The following is a 21,718-nucleotide window of genomic DNA, read 5'->3' as shown; positions in this document are numbered from 1 at the left end:
TGTGTGTGTGTGTGTGTGTGTGTGTGTGTGTGTGTGTGTGTGTGTGTGTGTGTGTGTGTGTGTACATATCTCACATAAATACACACATATCACAATATAAGTGTTATTTTTGTTGGTTTTATCTGTTTGAAATAAGGACCGGGAGAAAAATGACTGATTAATCCTGCCAAACTTGTGACGTGAATTTTCCTCTTTCACGGTGGTGAAACATAAAACTGTTTCTGCACATTACTCAACAGGTTGTTGAAGATAACAAAGAGCGAGGGAGTTGATTGATGCCACCAACCTTGCTTAGCTGAGCCATGAGAGGTCACGCAGCTAAAGCCTTTCTTCAGCCTACATTTCCCAGAATACTGTACAACGAAGTTGTCAATATTCTATTAGACATATTTTCTGCTCAAATTGATCGCATGTTTATTGTGATACGTATATATCACGATTGTTTTATTACCCAGCCCTAGAGTCTGTWTTTTAGCCAAATATTTCTGTAACAACTGAATAATTTTTGTTGAAACTTCAAACATGATCACAGCACATCTTACTTTGTAACATTGATGGCCAATACTTCTCATCACGGAGTGATTTTAGATAAAAGTTCTGGCATGAAAGACAGTGGGTRATATGCATCCCTTCAAGGAATTCTAGGCCTTTGTTTGTTTTTAGTGAATGCAGGAAAAGTTTAACAAGTGAGCAAATTCACTGCATGTGGAAAATGAAAAATATACTAAACTTTTACTTATTCTTTAAAAAAATTTTTGCTTTAAATCTCTCTCCTCTGCTCTCTCACTAATCGAGTGCTCCCATCAACGTTGACTGTGTCTCAGTGAAAGTAAATTATAGAATAAAAGAGAAGGAAATTCTGACACGCAGGTAAACACATTGTTTCATTAGACAGCAATGATGGTGATGATGTCTCCGCTGCAAGTCATGGATCAAGTGAGAAAATCTTATTGAAAAGGAGACAATCGAACCTCCCCTCAGCTGAAACAGCCCGACTGTGGCTGTGTCTCACTGCGAATCAATTATTGCCACACAATAACAGTCGTACACTCGTTCTCTGAAATTTGGCCACAGCTCTGTCGCATAGATTCTGTACAAGGCCACACTAATAAACACAATCCATCAAGAGGGAGCTGCAGCTGGATGAAAGTGGGCATGATTTAGCACAGCACCTCCCCGCTACCCCTGTAATCACTGGAGTTAATGTAATGCRGGCAAGCTTTTAAAAGCCAGAACAGTGCTCTATAAATCCAGCCCGACTCTTGACCTGCCACCCCCCCACTTACCTCTTGTTTTCACCATCAGCTGCTCGTTTTGCCACACAAATATGTCTCTCTTCTTTCTTTTTTTTTGAACCATCCAGTCCCATCTTCACACCACCAGTTTCCTTGAACTGCAACTCATTCCTGCTCTTTTCTCTGATTCCTCAGCAGCAGGGCAGCCGCGATGASTAAATCATCTCTGCAGCTTGTTAACATTTTGTCCTTTGACATATCTTCAGTAGAGTTCTGTGGGTGTTCCAGAGTTTTTTCAAGATGTTTTAGAATGCGCTTAATTAGTTTTGACTTTAGTTTTCAAATGGTGAAAACAACCTCATACTGGGTGCCCAATGTCAAAATTCAACGGAAAATATATGGCACACTTTCTTTGCAATTAGTGCATTTTTCTCACATTTAGTGGGAAATGCTAAATATGAATGTTAAATTCATGGTATATCTACATTTTATATATTAATTTTATTTCTGCCTCTTATATCTATCTACAAATATTAGATTTATGTCAAAATCTTAAATTTATTTCTAAATATATTTTTTCTAAACCTAAAATTTAAATCAAAAGCTTGTTTTTTTCTAAATCTAAAATGTGTAAGTCTTAAGTCTAATTATATTTTAAATGTTTAATCTAAATCTTAACTCTAAACCTATATAAATGGATATATTAAATCTTATATCTACATCTTTAATCTAAATAAATAACAGAAATATTTATCTAAATCTGTAAATGATTTAAATCTTCAGAAAATATGCCAAACCATGCTTCTTCTACCTCTCAGCTCATGGCCACGCCCCCAACGCATGGAAACTTGAACGAGCCATATGCAATTAAAGTATACTGTATGTTGATTATATACGTTCAGCACCCCATATTACAGAATGTGTGGATTTTAAGATAATCGTGGAGCCTTTTGAACTGAAAAAACCCTGCTTCATGGCATACACCACTGAAGCAAATAAAGGCATAATTGAATTCAATTCAGTTTATTTATACAGCACCAAGTCACAACAAACGTTTTCTCAGGACACTGAACACAAAACACAATAAATCTAAAGAAGCCAGAAGACTGTGTTGAATCTTCACTTTGTCACAGTCTCTCATCCTGAGCAGCACGTTGGCAACAGTGGAAAGAAAAAAAATCCCTTTTAACAGGAAGAAACCTCCAGAAGAACCAGGCTCAGGACGGACGGTCATCTGCCTCAACCTGCTGGGTTTGGGGGGACAGGAAAGAGACACAGACAAACACAAATGACAGGTCCAGGTGTATTTTCTTCTGGAARAGAGACAAAGAAAACACATGGTAGAAGTATTTGAAACAAGCATGTAGAGGAGAGTGACTACAAACTGCAGCAGAGTGAGGAAATGTGGTCAGTTTGTTCTCCAGCAGTCAAAGCCTTTAGCAGCCTAATTATAGCTCATCATGAATGAATGTATAACCCTCACTGCTGTTGTAAAATTATAGATGTGTTGTAATCACAACATTTTGCAAATCTTTTGCAAAATATCAGACTTGGCATATGCTTTGAATGAGTCTCATCTACTACAACACCAAAATTTAGCTCAGTGCATGAAAAACTGAGTTATAACCATTTTTTTTCTGTTTATTAAAGCAGTGGTGGTGGCCATCTTAGATTGAATTGACTCCAAGAGTTGATAAGTTACATGCACCTAAGGTTACTTCAAGTTATAATAAATTTGGTCCAAAGGTTAATGATRGATTCTAGAAACAGACACACAAACACATGCACACGCTGACATGAATAAAAATATTATCCGCCTTCATATTTCAGTGTTAAGTGATGATGAGCATTTAGAAGATCAAACATTATGCAATCTCTTCTCCCTCCCATGTAAAATAAACATGCAACATGAAATATAACTTCATAACATAATTCTTTGAGTCATTGCTGTGAAGTCAATACGGTGGGTTGGGTGMAGGCATGTTTCCTTTAAAAATCACAGCTTGGATGAGTAATACATTCATGAGCTGTCATGAAGTCTGACTGCCTCTGCTTAAAATAAGCACAGAGATCTGCAGGATTTCATCAAGAATTTGTGCTTTTTTAACTTTATTTAGCATCCGCATGACCTGTTTCACATTTCTGTTTCATTAGCCACTTACAGTTGCTGCTTTACGTAAGATAAAATCATGYAATTCAGTATAGCTCTGTAAAAATTACTATAATTGATCTTGAATAGAAATGTATTTTTTTTAAAGTCAGTGCAATCAAGTTAGGCTTAGAATTTCAAACATAATGATGGATTGTATTTCAAAAATGCGATATAATTTTCTGTTTCTGCAAGTATTTTTGCTATGACTTTACAAATTTTAGAGATTTCTTTTCTGAAAAACATTCACTGATTGCAGGAATGAGCAAAAGTYAAACCCATTTTTGGCTTCATGGCTTCACATTTTGTAGAGTTTGTAAGGTACACAAAATAAATACATAAAAGAAAATATTTTTTGACATCCTCTGGATGACAAAATATTGTTTTACTTTACTTCATTTAACAAAAAATGTAAGATTTTCCATTGCAAAAAAAAAATATTAATGTAACTTCTAACTGTGTTAATGAATCAAACTGTAGGACAACTCTAAGATGTTTGTGTTCAGTTTATTAGATAAACATTGGTGCTTTTAATGTGGCWTTTATTGTGAAACCTGTTTTATGATGAGAAAACAGAAGACATAAAATGACCACCATCCAGTAGCGGGTKTTACTTTGTCAAATTAAGCCATGTCAAGTTTGCAAAAATGTAGTTTCTTTTAGATCTAATACAATTTTGAGTCATTTGAGTCCCCTGATGAGTTGTCAGATGCTGCTTCATTCATGTTTATAACTGTAACAGGACTTAAACGCAAACATCAATTTTACAAAATATTTGGGCTGTCTTCCTCCACCCTGACAAAGCCCTGCTGTGAGAATTTGTTACAGCAGTTTGTCACATTGACATCCATTAGCTCCTCGCTACCAGCACACAAGATGGATCATTATGTTGACATCTGGGAATGAGGCAAATGTGAATGAGAGTCAAACATGGAACCGTAATCCTAAATTGCCTAATATTTTTTCCCAGATACCCACACTTTTACAGCAGAACAAAGGCTGRGATAAAAAGCAAAACATAAATTATGGAACATCCGGCGTAATTAAATTAGTGCTTCTATCACTGAAAGCGGGACCGTTCTTATATCATTTKGTGCTGAATATGAGAAGCATATGTTTAAATTAAAATGTAAAACTCTTTGGAGCATCTTCAGTTCCATCAAAATACATTCCTCTGATGTTGGTTTTTCATCACGAGTTGTTGCATTAGCAATTCCCTTATAGAAGCTCCATGTTCAACATCTAAAGTGAACCATTAAAGAGGATCTTTTTGGTGAAACATATTTACAAGGAAAAACTCATTTTTTTCTTTCCTTTGGTGTTGGTCTAAAACTTTGATTTCTAACATTTACCCATCGTTCTGTCAGTCAATTCTATCAGCAGCCTGTGATTCATCTTTCCCTCTTGCTTTTAAAATTCTTTGACAGCTCTCAGAGAGAGTGTTGAAATGGCTGTTTCTTTCTTTTTTCTGTAGYGAAGCCTTATTTGGGCCTTAAGTTGAGTTTCATGGGCAGCACTCTGAGTTAATAAGCTGCATTCTTCAACTAAAATAAAAAATTCTGCTTGTTTACAAGACAGGGTTTGTGCCAAGAACATGACAAAAACAGAAAGCTTCTTAAAAACAAGCTATCACACACTTTGAGCCAAGAACACGTACAGTTTAGGTGACACATTAACAACATTATAACCTGTCTCATCTGTTGTTTTCTGCTTCAATTATTTCAAAGACATTAATCTGCTTATGCATACTTGCTGTGTTTTCTTCTTGTGCTACTTTTAGCTGTTGTTTTGCTACTTTTCCTATTTAGTCAACCTTTTAACTTCTAGATAGCCTTTGTTCCATTTAGCTAATGTTTTTCAAGTCCTTAAGTTTATTGTAGCCAGTTGTTACTTTTAGCTTTTATTTAGCCTTAGTTGTTGCTTTTAGCTTCCAGCTAGGCTTTTCGTACCGTTAATTTTTAGCTAGTGTTTTGTGACTCTTTAGCTAATATCTTAATACTTTTATCTTTAACACAGTTTCAGCTTTCCTAGTAAATGTCATCAGTCAGSCCGTACTCAGCATTCACCCTGAATTTTAACAGATAATGCAATTTCTCTTGATTAAACAAGATTTCCACAAACCAGATACAAATAATTTGCTGTCGACCGACTCTTTTCTGATGAAGCTAGGTCTTCAACAGTGTAAAACAATACAAATTATTGTTCAAACATGCGGGTTTGTGTGTGTATGTGTGTTTAGGGAGCAAGCGTGCATGGAATAGTGTGAAGGTCTTAATGAAAGTCAGAGTGTTTAGTGGACATGAGGGCTCCACTGATGGAAATCAATGCCGTCTTTTGTAGTGGAAGGGGAGCAGCCAATCCCAGGCCTCGGCTGCCTGATGCGGCGTTGGCAGACTTTGACGAGCATTTAATGACACGTCACTGGGCTGGACGGGTAATCAATTTATTTAGGCAGTAATGTATGTATCTCTTGGTAAATCTTTAATTAATGGGAGAAAAGGGGAGGACAATAGTGATGCAGGGGGCCAAAGAGTAAAACATAATACTTAAAGAGTCACTTCCTCATTTCCCTTTTAATGAGCTCCAACTGTTTGATTCTCCAGTTGTTTTGTTACATTTCCAGATATCTTTAAACTTTGATCTTCCCACAGCAAGGTATTATTTTATGACAAATTTATGAGAAGTTCTTGGTTTTTGCTGGGTGAAAACACTTTAGGATCCTTGTGATTTCTGTAAAGTTTGCACCAGGTTGCAGCTCTAACTGCACACTTACCTTTCTTCCACTTTTTATGGACGATTGCCTTCATTTCTGGACCATTGCACAGCTGTGAAACCAAGGCCACTAGCAGCACATACATCATGTTTACTACTGTCCTCTCAAAAGTATTTGTTCTCCTCCTTCCTTTGGAGCTGTGCACTTTTCTTCTTTTCTTGGGTCGCTTTATTTGTAGGTTTTGGAAGATTGTTTAAAAAATTACCTATAAGGGAATTAAAGGTCTGGTATTCTTGAAGCAAGGTTATAAGAGTTTTGGATTTTTCATTATAGTTAAGCTTTGTTTTGTTGTGACATTTTTTTTCTTTTAATTCAGTTGTGATTGGTTTTTAGCAGTGTTAAAGTACCACAAAGTGATACTTGAGTAAAAGTACAAGTATATTACTTTGGTAAAAGTTAAAGTGTCCTCTAAGAATATTGCTTGAGCAGAAGTCTGAAAGTATCTGATATCTACTGTATTTAAGTATCAAAAGTAAATTTCTGACATAAAATGTACTTAAGTATTAAAAGTAAAAGTATTGAGTAAAAATGAGCAGTAAGATTTTCCATAATGACATTTGTTGTGAGGTGACCCCCTCAAAGAAAGATTTTTTCTACAAACCAAAATGACCATAATGCCATATTAAAATGTTAATGTTAAAACAATTAGGATGCTCTAGTCTAGCTGTACCCGTTTCACAGGCTATGTGACATGATTTGTGTCGTGCAGYGCAATTTATCTGGATAGTATTTTTTTACAATAACAAGCCAAAACAAATACAAGCAAAAATGCAATAAAAAATAATGACTACTTCATACTTCTTGCCTTTTTTAAAAATGTAAGGAGTAGAAAGTACAGATAACTGTGTGTAAATGTAAGGAATAGAAGTAAAAAAGTAGGCTAAACTAGTGCAGTAACAAAGCATTTGTACTTAGTTACTTTACAACTCCATTTTTAGAGTAGATTTGCCAGTTTTTATTAGCTATCATTGCTTTTCTAATGCTTAGTTTTAGTTTAGTCCAGTTTTCATTAGTTCTAGTATTAGTTTCTTATGGTTTTAATAAACAAATCTGCCAATGCATCATCCAGCTTGAGGTGCTCCTGTGAGCTAACTCAGCAGCTATTTGGTTGCCTGTGAAAACAGTCCGTTATAGCGGCACCTTCCTAAAATAATCGGGTAACTCTATTTTGCCAAGAAAAGACTTAGGAAATTGTTTTAGGATGGTGATGATAGTCTCCGTCTTGGTGCTACCTCGTCGTGCTGTTGCTTTTTTTCACAGGAGCTTCTGAGAGAAGCTAGCAATAGCCGTCTTATGCTAGCTTGATTTGTGCAGTTTGTTTCACATTAAGAAGAAGGCCTGTTCCACCTATGTTATCACCTGTTTCCACAACAAGACACTTGCTTTTATTTTTCTGCAGTCATATTCAAAAAAATCCCAAATCAGACTTTGCCGCTTTTTTTCCAACTTTTGTTGTCGTCATTAATGAGAAACTGCTCAATTTAAAGAAAAAAAGTATTTGTTTAATCAGTCCACACAGCCTAAAATAAATTGAAAACACTAAAACGAAGGATATTCTATCTATTATTTCAGTTAGCTTTAGTTAATTTTGCAAAAAGATAAAACTGTTCCTGTTAWTGTTTTTCAAATTCAGTTTATTTCATTAGTTTTTGTTAACTATTATAACCCTGCCTTAATTGGGAAAAAAAGCATTTTGCTCACCACTTTTCATAAGTTTTAGAATAAAATCATTTTATGTTAACAAATGACAGTTATGTGGTCAAACTTTGTGCATAATGTTTTTCAATCTCATGTAAAATCTCACATCTTTGAGCTCTTGTGTGACTCAGCTACTACCSCTCCAAATCTTAGCTCAATATCTGTAAAATAGACCACGTTATTGCAATTTTTTTTGTTTGAATGAATTTGAAATCAAAAGTTGAAACGTTGCATCCAATGGTTGCTTTCTGCAATATTAACATCTGTTCAGTGATTCATGAAACATGTAGCCAACAGAACAGACAAGCAAACACAGAAAAATACCAAAACAGAGYTTTTGCTTTTACTAACAAATGCTTCTCTTTTTTTGTAACGTGTATAGTCATGCATGGGGATATTAAAGCAACAACATGACTCCATCTTTATGCATCAGTCCACACGGCATTTGAAAGATTTTCTAAACGTGGGTGAAACAAAGTCAGACTATTAACCCGTCTCTCAACATGCACAGGAGATTGTATGTGTTTATGTTTTCTATGAATATATTTTGAAAGATATTAAAGCAACAAGTCTTTTCATTGGCATAGATCAAACAATAAAACACGCTCATAAATAATTTAAACCACAATGGGAGAAGAATTGTTTTGCGAAGTTGTGCTGACACGTTATCTGTAGATGTTAAACACTAAAATGTTTTTAATTAAACAACAGACTTCACTGATTTATCAACCTTGGATTCAGTCATCCGCAAAACATATTTTGTTTTTCTGTGATTTATAAATATGTTGCAACACAGTCTAAATGAGCTGTGATTTGATTGAGATGGACTCAGTGAAACATTTTATTGTTGAATTAATTTTAAAATAACAATTTTATCAATGCACTAAACTGGAAAAGTGAAAGCATGCATATATACAAAAATATACATCTTTACACTTTAAATGGCAATTACCAGGGTGACAAGTCACTGCTGTTTTGTGGGTCAAAACATGAAAAGCGTTGGAACAACTGACCCTCCTGCATCGTTTTTAATTCAACTGGATGGATTACATGTCTCTTGATCCTAATTAGTTTCAGTTTGTTGCAATTTTTGCAATTCAAACATATCTAGTTACTTCTATATGAATAATGGGAATAGTAGGGAAGCTCATGCTTATTAACAGGGGTGTAACCATCATCTCAGAAGTTAGGGGGACACATTTTTCAGAGGTTTATAGAGTGATTTATCATTCTCTCGCTTTCAATCGCACCTCTCCTTAATGGCTAAAAATACAAAGTCCCTAACAGCCACTGTACAGCAGGAGRCTGGCTTTAGTTCTTTAAACTTTATGCTAACAAAATCTAAAGTTTTAGCTGCCAAATTCTGTTTGAGTTAACACAATTACCCTCCAACATCGACAGGGGAAGTAGCCAGATCATTAGGTGCCAAAAGGCAACACTGAACATGAAATCTCCCAACACCATTCCTGTAAACAAATTATTACTTAGCACACAAAATGGAAAGGAAGTGAGAAGGTAATAGAGTAATCAGCCACGTAATTTGATTTAATGGCATGATAGAAACTGATAACACAAAAACACATTAACGTTTTAGTCACAACTGACATGAAAAAAGTAGCAAAATTAATCAAGATGAAGAAAAACATGACCCATAAACCCTGCCTTTGAGAACACAAATAACACATTAGTCAAATACGTGGAAAGAAATTATGATTAACAGAAAAATCAAAAGTGTCTAAATATAAACTACACATTTTAACATTAGTGGTCATACCACCCTGAACGCAACAGCTCTCGTCTGATTTCAGAAGCTAAGCAGCGTTGGGCCTGGTTAGTACTTGGAAACCAATGTAGGAGTTGAACCCACAACGGAGTTCTGGCAATGGAAAACCTTTGACCATAACAGCTCACCTTCTCTGAATGATGAGTAGGGAAAAAAAAAAGGAAAAATTTAAACATTCATGACCATTTTTGCTTTTTAAGTAAACAAAATGAATATTTTGGAGTGCGAATGAGAACATCTGTGAAAACCCTGYCCTGATACCTGCATGGTTTCTCCCTGAAATTTGTATATTTTTCTCAGCAAKTTATAATCTGTCCTCACCTGAGAGCTGCATCGTGGTCCTTGCTGCTGGCCTCTGGTCTGTCTCCTCTCTGGCTTTGCTCTTTCTATGGTGGCAATACGGATTTATTGTAAAAGTGTGGAAAGCAGGTGAGCACAACGTCTGCACAGAAATGAAAGAGGACTGGGTTTACTCCTAGAAATAACTAACTAGCATGTTCAAGGCTCAGAAAAACCCATTCCCACTTGCTAACACTGGATTAAACCGTTGCAATGGCTGAGACAAGCGAGGGACAGAGTGCAGATACAGGAAGTGCGAAGGACATGTCCCACGCGTACCCCGTGTTCATTGTTCTCATGCTTATTAGGAAAACTCAAAATCAAATTAACTAATCAAATATCACATGAATTTAGGAGTGAGGTCACACAGATCATAGCTAAAGAAGCTATTTAATTGTTAATTTTAAACCAGTTTGACAAAGCAAGACAGAACATTTTGCGAGGGTGACTGCATCTTCTAGGAAAAGCCAGCATCGAAGCATGGTAAGAAAAAAGAACAATTCACATTGCGTTCTACTTTGTCAGTGGACTGTACAAAAAAAGAGTCTTAAAATGAAAGCAGACAATAGTTTCTCGGGCATCTGATCAAGTTAAACTTTTTTTAAAGCACACAACAATAAAGTGGACACACAAGACATCTGCTGTGAATGAACACTGAAGGAGAAGTTTAMTRAAGTCACAAAAAGTCAACACAAGCTTCTCCTCACATCTGCTAGAGATTAAATCTGCCAAAGTGAACTGAACTCAGAAAACTTTATCCAATCAGAAATTTTAGTTTTCGACTTAAAAGTTGATTAATTCGCTTAAAACATATTTGCGTTATAAATGTGTGACGTAAAACCACCTGATTTTTGTTTTTATACTTTTTTATCACCACACACTTCTTTAGTATAAAAATCTATTCTCATGAGAATAAAATAGTTTAAGAGCGTTTTTGAAAAATAAACTGAATTGAAGAACTGGTGCTGAATCTCAAATTTATTCACAATAAAAGTTTAAAATGGCAAATTTAAGTATTAATTTCTAAATTAAGATGCAAAATTTGCTTTGAATCAAAAGGTTTTGTTTTGGAGTAGCTGTGGAAGTGCCTTCTAGTGACAGAAACTGTTTTCTGTTGTCCCTCTTGAACTATTCATAGAGTAAATTGAACACTAATCTAAAATCAGGACATGTTGCCTTCAGGCCTCACAATCAGCTCTTCTATAAAAAGTCACTCGGCCAGCGCGTCCACCCAAAGCTGCCTGTCAGTCAGGAAGYCAGCCATCTCTCACAGCAGCTGCTACGTCAGGCACTCACTTCCCCCTGCGCCTCATCACTTTTTTTCCAAAAGCTTTTTCAGCAACAAGCAGCCAACCAGGAAGTTGGCTCCRGCATCTTCCTCTCATGGAGTCTCAAACCTGCCAGGCCCGTTTTCCCTAAATCAACACCTGCTGAACCCGAACCAAACCTTTTACATGGGCCGTGGTCAGCTTCAGAGGCCACGTAATAAGTGAGAGTAAAAAAAAAGTTTACCAAATAAAGAGAAAACCATCCAGGCTTAGATAAACCCCATGCTGATGCCAAATTATTCATTAGGGAGATTTTTTTTTTCAAATTGTGTTTGTTTAGGAAATACATTCAAGATAAAAATAAAAACTGTATAAAAGTKTATCATCTTATAAAACAAAGACAATTCCTGACAACTTTTGTGCTTAGAAAGCTGGAGTTTTAGACTAAGACAGTTTTATATTAAGAAATTATGGCAGTTTAGCTGTTTTGATCAAACCTTGAAAAACGTGTTAGGCACAAATGTGTTGGGAATGAACCCCATCAAGTCTTAGCTGAGCAGTTGTCAAACTGACTGAGTTCTTTTGTGTCTGCTATAAGGTGGCCATCTTGAATTGGACTGACTTTAACGCCGGAGTGTTTATGGTAAAAAATGAGGAAAACTAGGGAGTAGAATTTTATTTCTGAGCACCTGACGTGCTTGTAGCTGCTCATTTTTCGGCACTTTAATTTGCCCAATAATCAATTGGTGCATTACTAAATAACAGATAATTGGAGGGGAATGTTGTAACAAATTAAAACAGTCATCCTAATTTGTCGTTATTAGTCATGGTGTGTGGTCATAAATCTTGAGAATTTTTACTCTTCTTAGCCAAAAGCAGAATGAGCTGTGTTGAACCCATAAAAAGCAGAGCTTACAATCAGCTGCTCTTTAAGGATCATTTGAAAYGACTGCGGGATTTATGCAAGTCTCCTCTCCCGGCAGAGGCGTATCGGTCTGTGACTGTACAGTAATTATCCATGGACTAAGGACAAAATGAAAAAGAGTGTGTGTGAGAGAGATATGCGTGTGTGTGTGTGTGTGTGTGAGATGGGGGTGTATATAGGAGAAAGTTGTTGCTCTTACTTTACAGTATCAGACTTCAGTTCGATCTGGTGATAATTAGTCTTTGAGTTTGGAAGGTGAAGATGGAGTCAGACAGAATYAGACAAACCTGCCCTCAGGTAATTATGCAGCCTATTGATGTCCAATAACCAATTCATGGAGCTCTTTGGACTTTTCTGGCTCTAGTGCAGAGAGACAATGTCCTAATTTATTTACAGATGATGCTTTTGCTTTCTTCATCGTGATGCTTCATGTTAAATGACAAAGAAATGCTGTWTTGTAGAAGCTTCTCACTTTCCACTTAGAAGAATGAATGGATAGCTAGTTTTGATTTTAAATTAAGCTGTTGAACAAGTTTCTGAGTGGTCTCACCAGCAGAAATAAATCAGCAAWGATTGAATTTTAGACAACTCAAATAAAAGCATTTCGGAATAGAATGCAATTTTTAACATCTTAAAACATCCTAGTCTTAAATAAATCATGGCAGTTAAAGCAAACACAATGTTTAAACACTCATTTTGTATTTGACATATTCTGCTGCTGATTAGCTGAATCTCTCAGGACTTCAGTCAGACTTGATGCCAAGTAGTACTTTTGCAATCATTTACAATACTGTAAATTTTAGTACTTTTTAATTTCATATGTTTATGGGTGATAGGAGAAGCGGAATTGCCGGTCTTGGCTGATCAGCATCAGGATTCATTAATCAGCCACATTGCATGAAGGAACCATACCACTGCAAATAAAACCACTGACTGCTAATTAGCACTGTAGACAACCTCACTAAAAARAACTTAGTTAAAGTGGTAGAATTGTCAGCAGAAAGAGCTTTGCTTCACAATGAGTGATTAAAAAATGTGTAATTATACTGCATTTCCAAATTGTACCAAAGCCAGTTGGAACCATGAGTGAGAAGGAAAAATGTGTAAAAAATATCACAGTATGAAAGCCAAATCAGTGAAARCCAGTGATGCTTTTTAAACACAACATAAATACATTGTTATTTCACTGAATTTTTTGACACTTTAATTGTTTCACTCTCTTAGCTCATCCCGCTTACCTGTAATTAAAATCTGCTGTTGCAGGTGAACCTTTGGACGGCAGGGGTGCTGCTGGGACTCCTCGGGGGTACTGGAGCTTCTCCTGGGTGGCCGAGGACGACCTGAGTTTTCCAAACAGCACTGTAGCCAAGTCAGGTGAGTCGTGTTGTTGTCAGCCGTCTTCAGACAGACCGACAGGCCGAGGTGTCGCCGTCCTCCAGCCGAGTCTTTGTTCCCGATCGGCCTCGACACCTGGCATCAGCTCTCCATCAGCGCACATGAGCGTCTGGGTCCCGCCTGCCTTCCATCATCAGCCCTGGCACGTCACAAAGCTCGCTTTGTGCTGATCAGGCTGTCCGTGACCCCCCTCAAGGACCCAGATAAATCCAAGTTGTTATTGTTGCTCTCTTGCTCACACACACACACACACACACACACGCACATACACACCGAGTTGTAAGTGATAAAACGAGTGTTAAGTGGTGGGAAAGCGATACGATTCAGCAGAGATGAAGTGAATTCAGATAAAAAATAAAAATGTTTAATGAGTTTGACACTACAAGGGCAGCGCAAATTATGAAAAGGAGGATTATGTATGAACTTACGTTTTATTCTCTAAAGCTAATATATGGAGAGTGTGTTTGAATGGGTTCACACTTTGCAACAATTATGAAAATTCTTGGGCATTTTTCTAATATATAACGCCATGGAAGTAAAGACTAATTGTTTTTGAAATGCAGATCAAGACATTTCTCATTTACGTTTCTTCATAATGAGTACCGTGCAAAATATTTTCATCATCCTTCCTTTCTCTTTCCTGTATTTATGTATTTATTTATTTATTTATTCATTTATTTATTTATTTATTTGTGAATTTTATTCCAAGGAGACTGATTTTTGTGCTAATCTTTTAAAGTGAGTCTTTGCAAAGTTTTGGTTAAAATAATTGAGTCTCCATGGGCCTGCAAGTGCAAACATTTTGACAAAAAAAATTAAACAGTTTTAGATGGGAAGCATTTATTACTTTGGGAAGTTTTATTCAAATTCAGTTATGAAATATTTTGCTAACAGTACAAACAGAGGGGGAAAAAACATTATCTGTGTTCAGCAGCGGGCGATACATTTTTCACTTTTTTTCATGCGATGACTGTGCTGACCTCTTGTCTCAGGCGTGCTGGCAGATAGAGGAGTTTCACAGGGTGCTGATCAGTGGAGCGAGCCTGATGTGGCTGAAGCAGCAGGGATCACATCTGGGCAGTAAAAGCCAGATGACTGCAAATGCTAATGCAAATAATGGCACAGTTCAGTGAGGCAAATTAAACGATGATTGGACAGACGAGAACAAATGTACATTTTTCTTGTTTTTTCCACATAACAGGTTTTATTATACTGGGTTCTGTTTCAGTGGGAAATATTTATCACCCGCCACCGAAGGCAGCCCGATAATGTTTTTATCCCGTTTGTGTTCGTTTTTGGCTGCACCTCCAGCTTAAATATCTCATGACTCACTGAACAAGTTTTAATGAAACTTTCAGAAAGTAATCACTGGGTTGATATCTGTGAATATTTTTAAATGTCAGTCAAGATGCCCATCACAGCTAAGTGATCTTAGCAAAGCATAAATAGTTACAACTCAGTCAATTTTAAAGATGTGAAGCTAAAATTACTTTTTTTTAGTAGCCAAGACTGATCCACAAGTTATACTCTGAGCACTAAGTGATTGTGCTGATCTGTTTTTAAAACTTTACCACMAACTCTGTCTGGGAGCAAAGAATCTAATCCACTGGATCACTGGGTTGATTTTTATGAAACTTTCAGAAAGTAATTATTAGAAGTAATTATTAGCTGTACATCTACAAGTGATTAATTTTGCTATTCCACTAACCAACTTCAGTTCATTGAAAAATGTTGACACTGCAGAGAATTTTTCAGTTACTAAGCTAAAACTTGCTGAGGTTGTAAATGTTTTAMCATGAACTCTTTGCAAAACACTAGGTAAAAAATCACATTTGTCTTGTTCCTGGGTTTAAACTTATATTTTCTTAAAAAATATACTGTAGAAAATAAAGATTTTTTTAGTGTAATTTGTTAGCGCTGTATCATGAGACCAAACATTTGACCAAAATTGCTACAAACTTGTTGCACGATTTTTTTTAGCCTAAAGTTCTGACACAAAAAAGTGGTGGTCAATACAGATTCCTTCAAGGAACACTGGGCCTTCAATTATTTTTATGTGTATTGTCAGAGTTGTGTAGTTCTCTGTGTCTGGGGATAAATAATTTACTCAGGTACATGAAATTCTCTCACATTTTTTGTACTTTTTTGCAGGAATTTAACTTATGTATGAGTGGCTGGTGTTGCATTGTGTTACATGTGACAGCATCAGAGAGTGATGTAAAAAATACTGTTTGGAAGAGGATATTTCACAGTAACGTAGCGTGGAGAACATGGTTCGAGGCTGCAACAATAGATCTCTGCTCTCCCCACAGCATCTGCTGTCTGCTGGCATTTGTCAGCAGCTACAAAAGCCAACATGGACWGACTGGACACTTGCCACCAGCTGCCCCCATGCTCTCCACCGCCTCCCTGCTTCCATTAGCAGCCTTTAACTGCAGGGCAGCCCAAATTCATTTTTTAAAATTCAGAGCTTTTTTTTTTTTTTTGCCAAGTCGTGTCAATGATATTATCAGTAACAGCCGAACCCTCAGAAATGTCCTCATTTCCATCTGCAGCATTTTTTTTTACCCATGGAGAAACGCAGCAGGGCAAAATYCTGTTTAACAAAAAGCTTCCCAAACTGCATCTTCATCACTTCGATTTTCCTCGTCGTGATGGATCGTCCTTGTTCATCTGCAGCAGCCAGTTGTAACACACAGACACTTAGATGAATGCCGGCCACTTGAGGAGCTGCTGTGCGCCACAATGGAACATCTGCCTCGCTCAGCTGGTGGGGCTTTTCTGCTGTAATGAGACACAATAGCGGAATAAAACATTTTCCGAGGTAGAAGGGCAAAAAGCAGAGAGCTGTAGTGCAGGTGGCTTTGGCATTCATGTGGAGTCGTATCATTAAACTATTATCTGTTCCTGTAAACAGAAGCACTGTTGCTCTTGTTTGTGAAGCAGACAGMCCCAGTTTAGACCTGCTTTTAAACCTGACTTTAGTGTTATATGGATCTTCAGGAGAGCTGAATACAGGTGTTAATGTTTTTAAATTTTATTTTATTTTTATTTAAACCTGCATACAGGCTTTTATTTTTAAAATACTGCCATGCACACTACTGCAGCTTGATGTTGGTGCAAAAATACCTAAAATAGTAATATTACACATCGTTGGAGAGTTCTTTAGCTGTTTTCTTAAATGTCATGATTTAACAGAAAATTCGAAACATTACTTCAGGGGTGAATTTTGATAAATAGTTTTGTAAAGTTTGAGAAACGCTGATTCATGAGCTGCATGTTAAGAAGCTTTGGGATTCTTTTTCTAATTTTATTAATTGAAGTTAAATTTCTGCAGAAAYGTACAGCTATTTAAAATGAGTTCAGTTACTTTAGCAGCGCTGCGTATGAGAATTCACAAAAGACCTGTCTAAAGGATGAGGCAGTGGTTTAAGATCATTAGTTTAAAGGCCTTCGGAGACGTACTATTTTCAGCATCTTTCTCAAAGACTGAGGCATCGTTAATCTCACACACTTATRTTTGCACTCTGGAGTAAACTGGACATTAAAACTGACAACCACTTTAAAGGTATCAAGATTTTAATAAAAGCAGAACAAAGGAGCCTCATTGTTGTCAGTTTTTATTTAATAAACTGTTTCCAGTTTCACAGCTAGCAGCTGACTGCAGTCTGTGTTTACACTTTGGCTGCAGAAATTKTTAGCTGGTCATATGTTACTTTGAAAAATACAAGCAGTTTTAAGATAAAAAAAGTACTAAATCAATCTGTGGGAACTGTTTTAAGATGGAAATTCAATGATCGCRTTATGAGAATTTGCTGACAAAGTTYCTGCTGTTGCTTACAAKGCCTGCAGGCTGTTATTGACTGAAACAATGGGGAACTCACAGGATGGTCCAGTGGTTTGAAAACCTTCTGTAYGGCAGAAAGTTTTCTTTTTTCTGGTTTTGATTTTTGTCAGTAGTTTTATTTAAATCTCTTCAAAGCCTTCAAGGGTCTTTTGTGAAGGACTTCTCCAGACCCCCTGCCAGCAGCTGTCTTTGTGATGCTGAAAAGTGGATGAAACGGATGAGGTGAGCGGAGTTCACAGGGAATGGGAAAACTGAAAGTTGACTTTGATCCTCTCTGATCTGAAATCAGAAACTGTCACCTGCAGTTCAGCCCAAACATTTTGATAAACCTCACACTTCTTCCTCCAAACTCTGGACATTTTATTTGATTAAAATGACCAAAACTTCCCTTTTCTATTGAAATCACTCTTTGAAATGTAACATTTTTGTTTCCTTACAGCATAGCAGGGTGATGGTGTTTTTGAAAATGTTTGAGCGAGTCTTTTTGTCTGTACCACTAACAAAGTATCTCCTGAACCACTGGAGTCTGGAGTTTGTAAACCAGAGATAAACGCAAATTACATTTGGTGCAGACGTGATCAATATTAAGTCATTTTGGTTAAGCTGATTTGTGTCCTTTAAGAAATGGGAGGATGTTTGTTTTATTTGTTTTAAATTTTCCCTCCCTGCTGTTTATTAAAAGTCAGTCAGCACTCATCTCTTCATCTTTGTCTTTGATCGAAGGTTCCTGCTTCCTCGCGAGGAGACAGATTGCTTCGGATATCTTGATCATAAAAAGTCAAACAGATACATAAATAGGCAGAGCCGGACAAAATCCCCGTGTAATCAGAAAGTAAACAAATTCATCATCTCCTTTAAGGGGTTCCATGGGGAGATTTCCCAGTGCGCCTTTCCGTCCTGAGCCACAAAGAGACGTTGGTTGTTAGATGCCGTTTACTTGATGTCCGCATTCTTCTGCCATTCGAGCATCTTATTTCTTAAAGTGTATAATCACATCACTCTGCACTCCTGGGATCAATCCATTCATATGTCTGTGAAAAATGGCCGCTGTCAGCTCTCAGCTCCTCTGTGAACTGTGYCAAACAACCACTTTGAAAAAATTAAAAGCACTTAGAATTCATTGAAGACATGCGTATCGCATGCTGCATTTCTGGGTTTCAACGAAAATCACCTGATGCTGGCAAGGGACGGAGTTTAAGCCATTTGGTCACATCTTCACTCTAAAAATGAAATGTTGGATTTACTTAACCATGTTATGTTACCTGGTTCAACTTAACTGAGTTGAGTAAATTCAAAGCAACATACCGTATTTTTCGGACTATAAGCCGCGACTTTTTTTTCCTGGACTTTGAACCATGTGGCTTATAGTCCGGTGCGGCTTATACATGGATTTTTTTTTCTTCAGCCACCAGGGGGCTCTTATGCTCCATTTGCTTCAACCACTCGCTTCAAAAAAGAAAGGAAAAAAGAAAAAAAGCGATTGCTTCCAGAGCCGACTGTTGTACCAGGAAGCAGCGATTTAAAGATAGTCAATGGCCAAAAACTCATAAAAGGGGATAAAACAGACAATTTTCACGGTGGAATCTGACTGATAAAAACTTTGGAGCTTAATCCAGGACCAGTTTGTGGATAAACGTCGAGTGAAGAGCCGCAGACTTGTTTTTTCCTCATTGCACTCCCCGGGGAAGGAATCCCATGCAGTGACGCATGCTGGAGCCGGAGGGGTTTCCCACCACAGCTTCAGAGCCAGCATTACCCCGGTAGGACAGCAACACAAAGCAGCACTGAACAGATACCGCTGTGTGACGCAGCTTTTCTCAGCTTGTTTAACTCCGACACTAAAGAGGAGGACTTCGATGTTTTCAGTGCGCCGGAGGAAGATGAATGAGACGTTTTGTTGGACCAGAAACTGTTAAAGAAAACTACCAAAATAAGGTCAGTTATATGAATCTTATTCCTCCAACTTTAATTCCTAAAGGTTTGCTTTTTATGTTTTGATGTTGAATTCACTTTTTTGACGACAAATTTGGGTGTACTGTTTTTTTTATGTTGGAGGTGCGGCTTATATTCCGGTGCGGCTTATATGTTAATGTTCGCGGATATTTTTTAAAAAATGGCGGGTGCGGCTTATAGTCCGAAAAATACGGTACTCATGTTCTTTGGCTAAAAAAAACCGGTATACTGCTTTGAATTTATTCAACTCAGTTAAGTGGAACCAGGTAACATAACATGATTGAGAAAATCCAACATTTCATTTTTTACAGTGTTGTAAATGACTTTGTGCTCCGTATTTTAGCACTCAGAAAGTTTTTGAAATGACTCTCAGTGACTACCACATTAAAAAATTCAGTAAAATTGACTTTTAACCATTTTTGTGTTTGCAGATTTTAATAACTTGTGGCAGCCGTCTTGAACTAGATTGACCAGAAATGTTGCTCAGCTTTAGATGTACAGATGAAGATTACTTAAGCGTCACTAAAAGTCATTGACCTTTATTTAACCAGGCACATCTCATTAAAACCACAGATCTCATTTGCAACTGAGGCCTGAAGGCAACTGAACATTTTTTTTATGTGAGAGGAAACCAGTGTACCCAGAGAAAACCCACACAAGCACAAAGAGAACATACAAACTCCACACAGAAAGACCCCGCCGGTCCGAACTGGGGATTGAACCCAGGGCCTTCATGCTGTTCACTGTGTAAACTAATGTATATCTCTGCTACTTCCACTACACATATTAGCAAAATATTAGTACAATTGACTGAATTTAGATATTTTAGTGTTAGTTTGATTAGTTTTGGTGGTCATTTTGAATTGGGCTGACCACAAAGTTTATCAGTGACAGATCTACATTTACTGATTACTTYGAGTTTAATTAAAGGAGACATATCACACTTGTAAATCTTTCTTTTTCACATTTACATTACACAGTTTGGGTCTATATAAAGTGGAACTGCAATGCTTTGGTCTGAATTCCTCCTTATTGTAACTCCACAAGCCCCACCTTTTCTGAGGTGTGTCTCAGATCAACTCGTTTTGAGGCTGTCCCTTTTAAACCAAACAAGGCTGAAAAACACAYGACCCAAACAGAATACAAAGACATCTATGCAGCTCCAGGATAGACCAAAACTTTCCTCACTCCAAGAGACTCCAAGTACACAGTGGGAAAAAAGAAGTGGATTTTGAATGATACATCCCCTTTAACATCTGTCAACTGGTTCATGAAATGTTTGCTAGTGCTACGAATAAATACACTACTTTTTGCTCTGGGCAAAATGAAATAATTAGAAATACATGTAATGTTATGACAAGCTCTTTAACCAGTCTCATGTTTGTGAGTATTGAAGCTGGAAAACACTTTGTTCAGGTAATTTACTCGTTTGTTGTGAAGCAGCAGAGCTCAAATCATTCACAGGACAAGGTCATTTACAAGACTTATTTTCAATATTCTGATTATAGTCGAAATCAAATTTAATAGTTTAATAAATAAAGTTAATGTTGATGCAGTTTTTCTTTATGATACCAGACTGAAATAAACTGGACGTGTCACTGTTCAAAGGCAATATTGATCCTGATTGTCAATGCAAACTGTCATAATCACAACCCATTATCATCATCATCTCCTCTTTGGCTCTTCTCACAGAAGCTACAGGTCACATGAGGTCATCGCTCTCTTTGATTGAACTTTAAAATTGTCATTCTTAATGTGAAACGCCATAAAAGAGATGGTAGGAGTTAACTGAGCGTGACAGATTCACGGCCTTTAAACGTTCCTTAGATTTCCCTCTACAAAGCTCATAACACTTTACAGCTGCACGATGTCGTACCCTCAGCATCAGTGCAACCAGTAAACACCATTTCTGGGGGATTCCAGTGTTCGCACATTAGTTTAAATCTTTATCTGAGCTTGTTCTATCAGAGCTCTTTAAACTCCAAGTAAGCTTTGATTAAATCAAATGCGTACATTGAACACTTTTCGATGTAAATTTCACTTTGAAACAAAGCAAACTATTTAGTGAGCAGTGTGCTGAGCAGTCTGAGTATTGTAGAATAAGAAATAGCTTAGGTTAGTTTAAAATAAACACAACATGCAGAACAATTTATGACAGTTTTTCTGAGAAAAAAGTCTGTATGTGCTTTAAACTTAAAAAAGATATTTCAATTTGAGTGCTTTCTGTAATGTGCATAATATATTTACATGTACTTTAAGCATTGCATACTGTTTAAATTATTTAGTGAAAAATGAGAAGGAAGGAAGGAAGGAAGGAAGGAAGGAAGGAAGGAAGGAAGGAAGGAAGGAAGGA

At 36.9% G+C, this 21,718-nt stretch overlaps 1 protein-coding gene across 1 annotated transcript in view; it reads left to right on the top strand.

Annotated features, from left to right (window-relative positions):
* alk (ALK receptor tyrosine kinase) overlaps positions 1-21,718 on the top strand; it is a gene marked incomplete in the record, with an annotated part of 370,289 nt that overhangs the window by 151,422 nt on the left and 197,149 nt on the right. The window contains 1 exon segment of the mRNA XM_014009808.1: positions 13,434-13,544. Within this exon segment, the coding sequence (XP_013865262.1) occupies positions 13,434-13,544 (111 nt within the window).

The sequence above is a fragment of the Austrofundulus limnaeus genome, unplaced genomic scaffold (assembly GCF_001266775.1).
Source record: "Austrofundulus limnaeus strain Quisiro unplaced genomic scaffold, Austrofundulus_limnaeus-1.0 Scaffold2, whole genome shotgun sequence".
NCBI lineage: Eukaryota > Metazoa > Chordata > Actinopteri > Cyprinodontiformes > Rivulidae > Austrofundulus > Austrofundulus limnaeus.
Note: the sequence above shows the minus strand (reverse complement) of the source record. Positions and strands in the feature narration are given on the sequence as shown.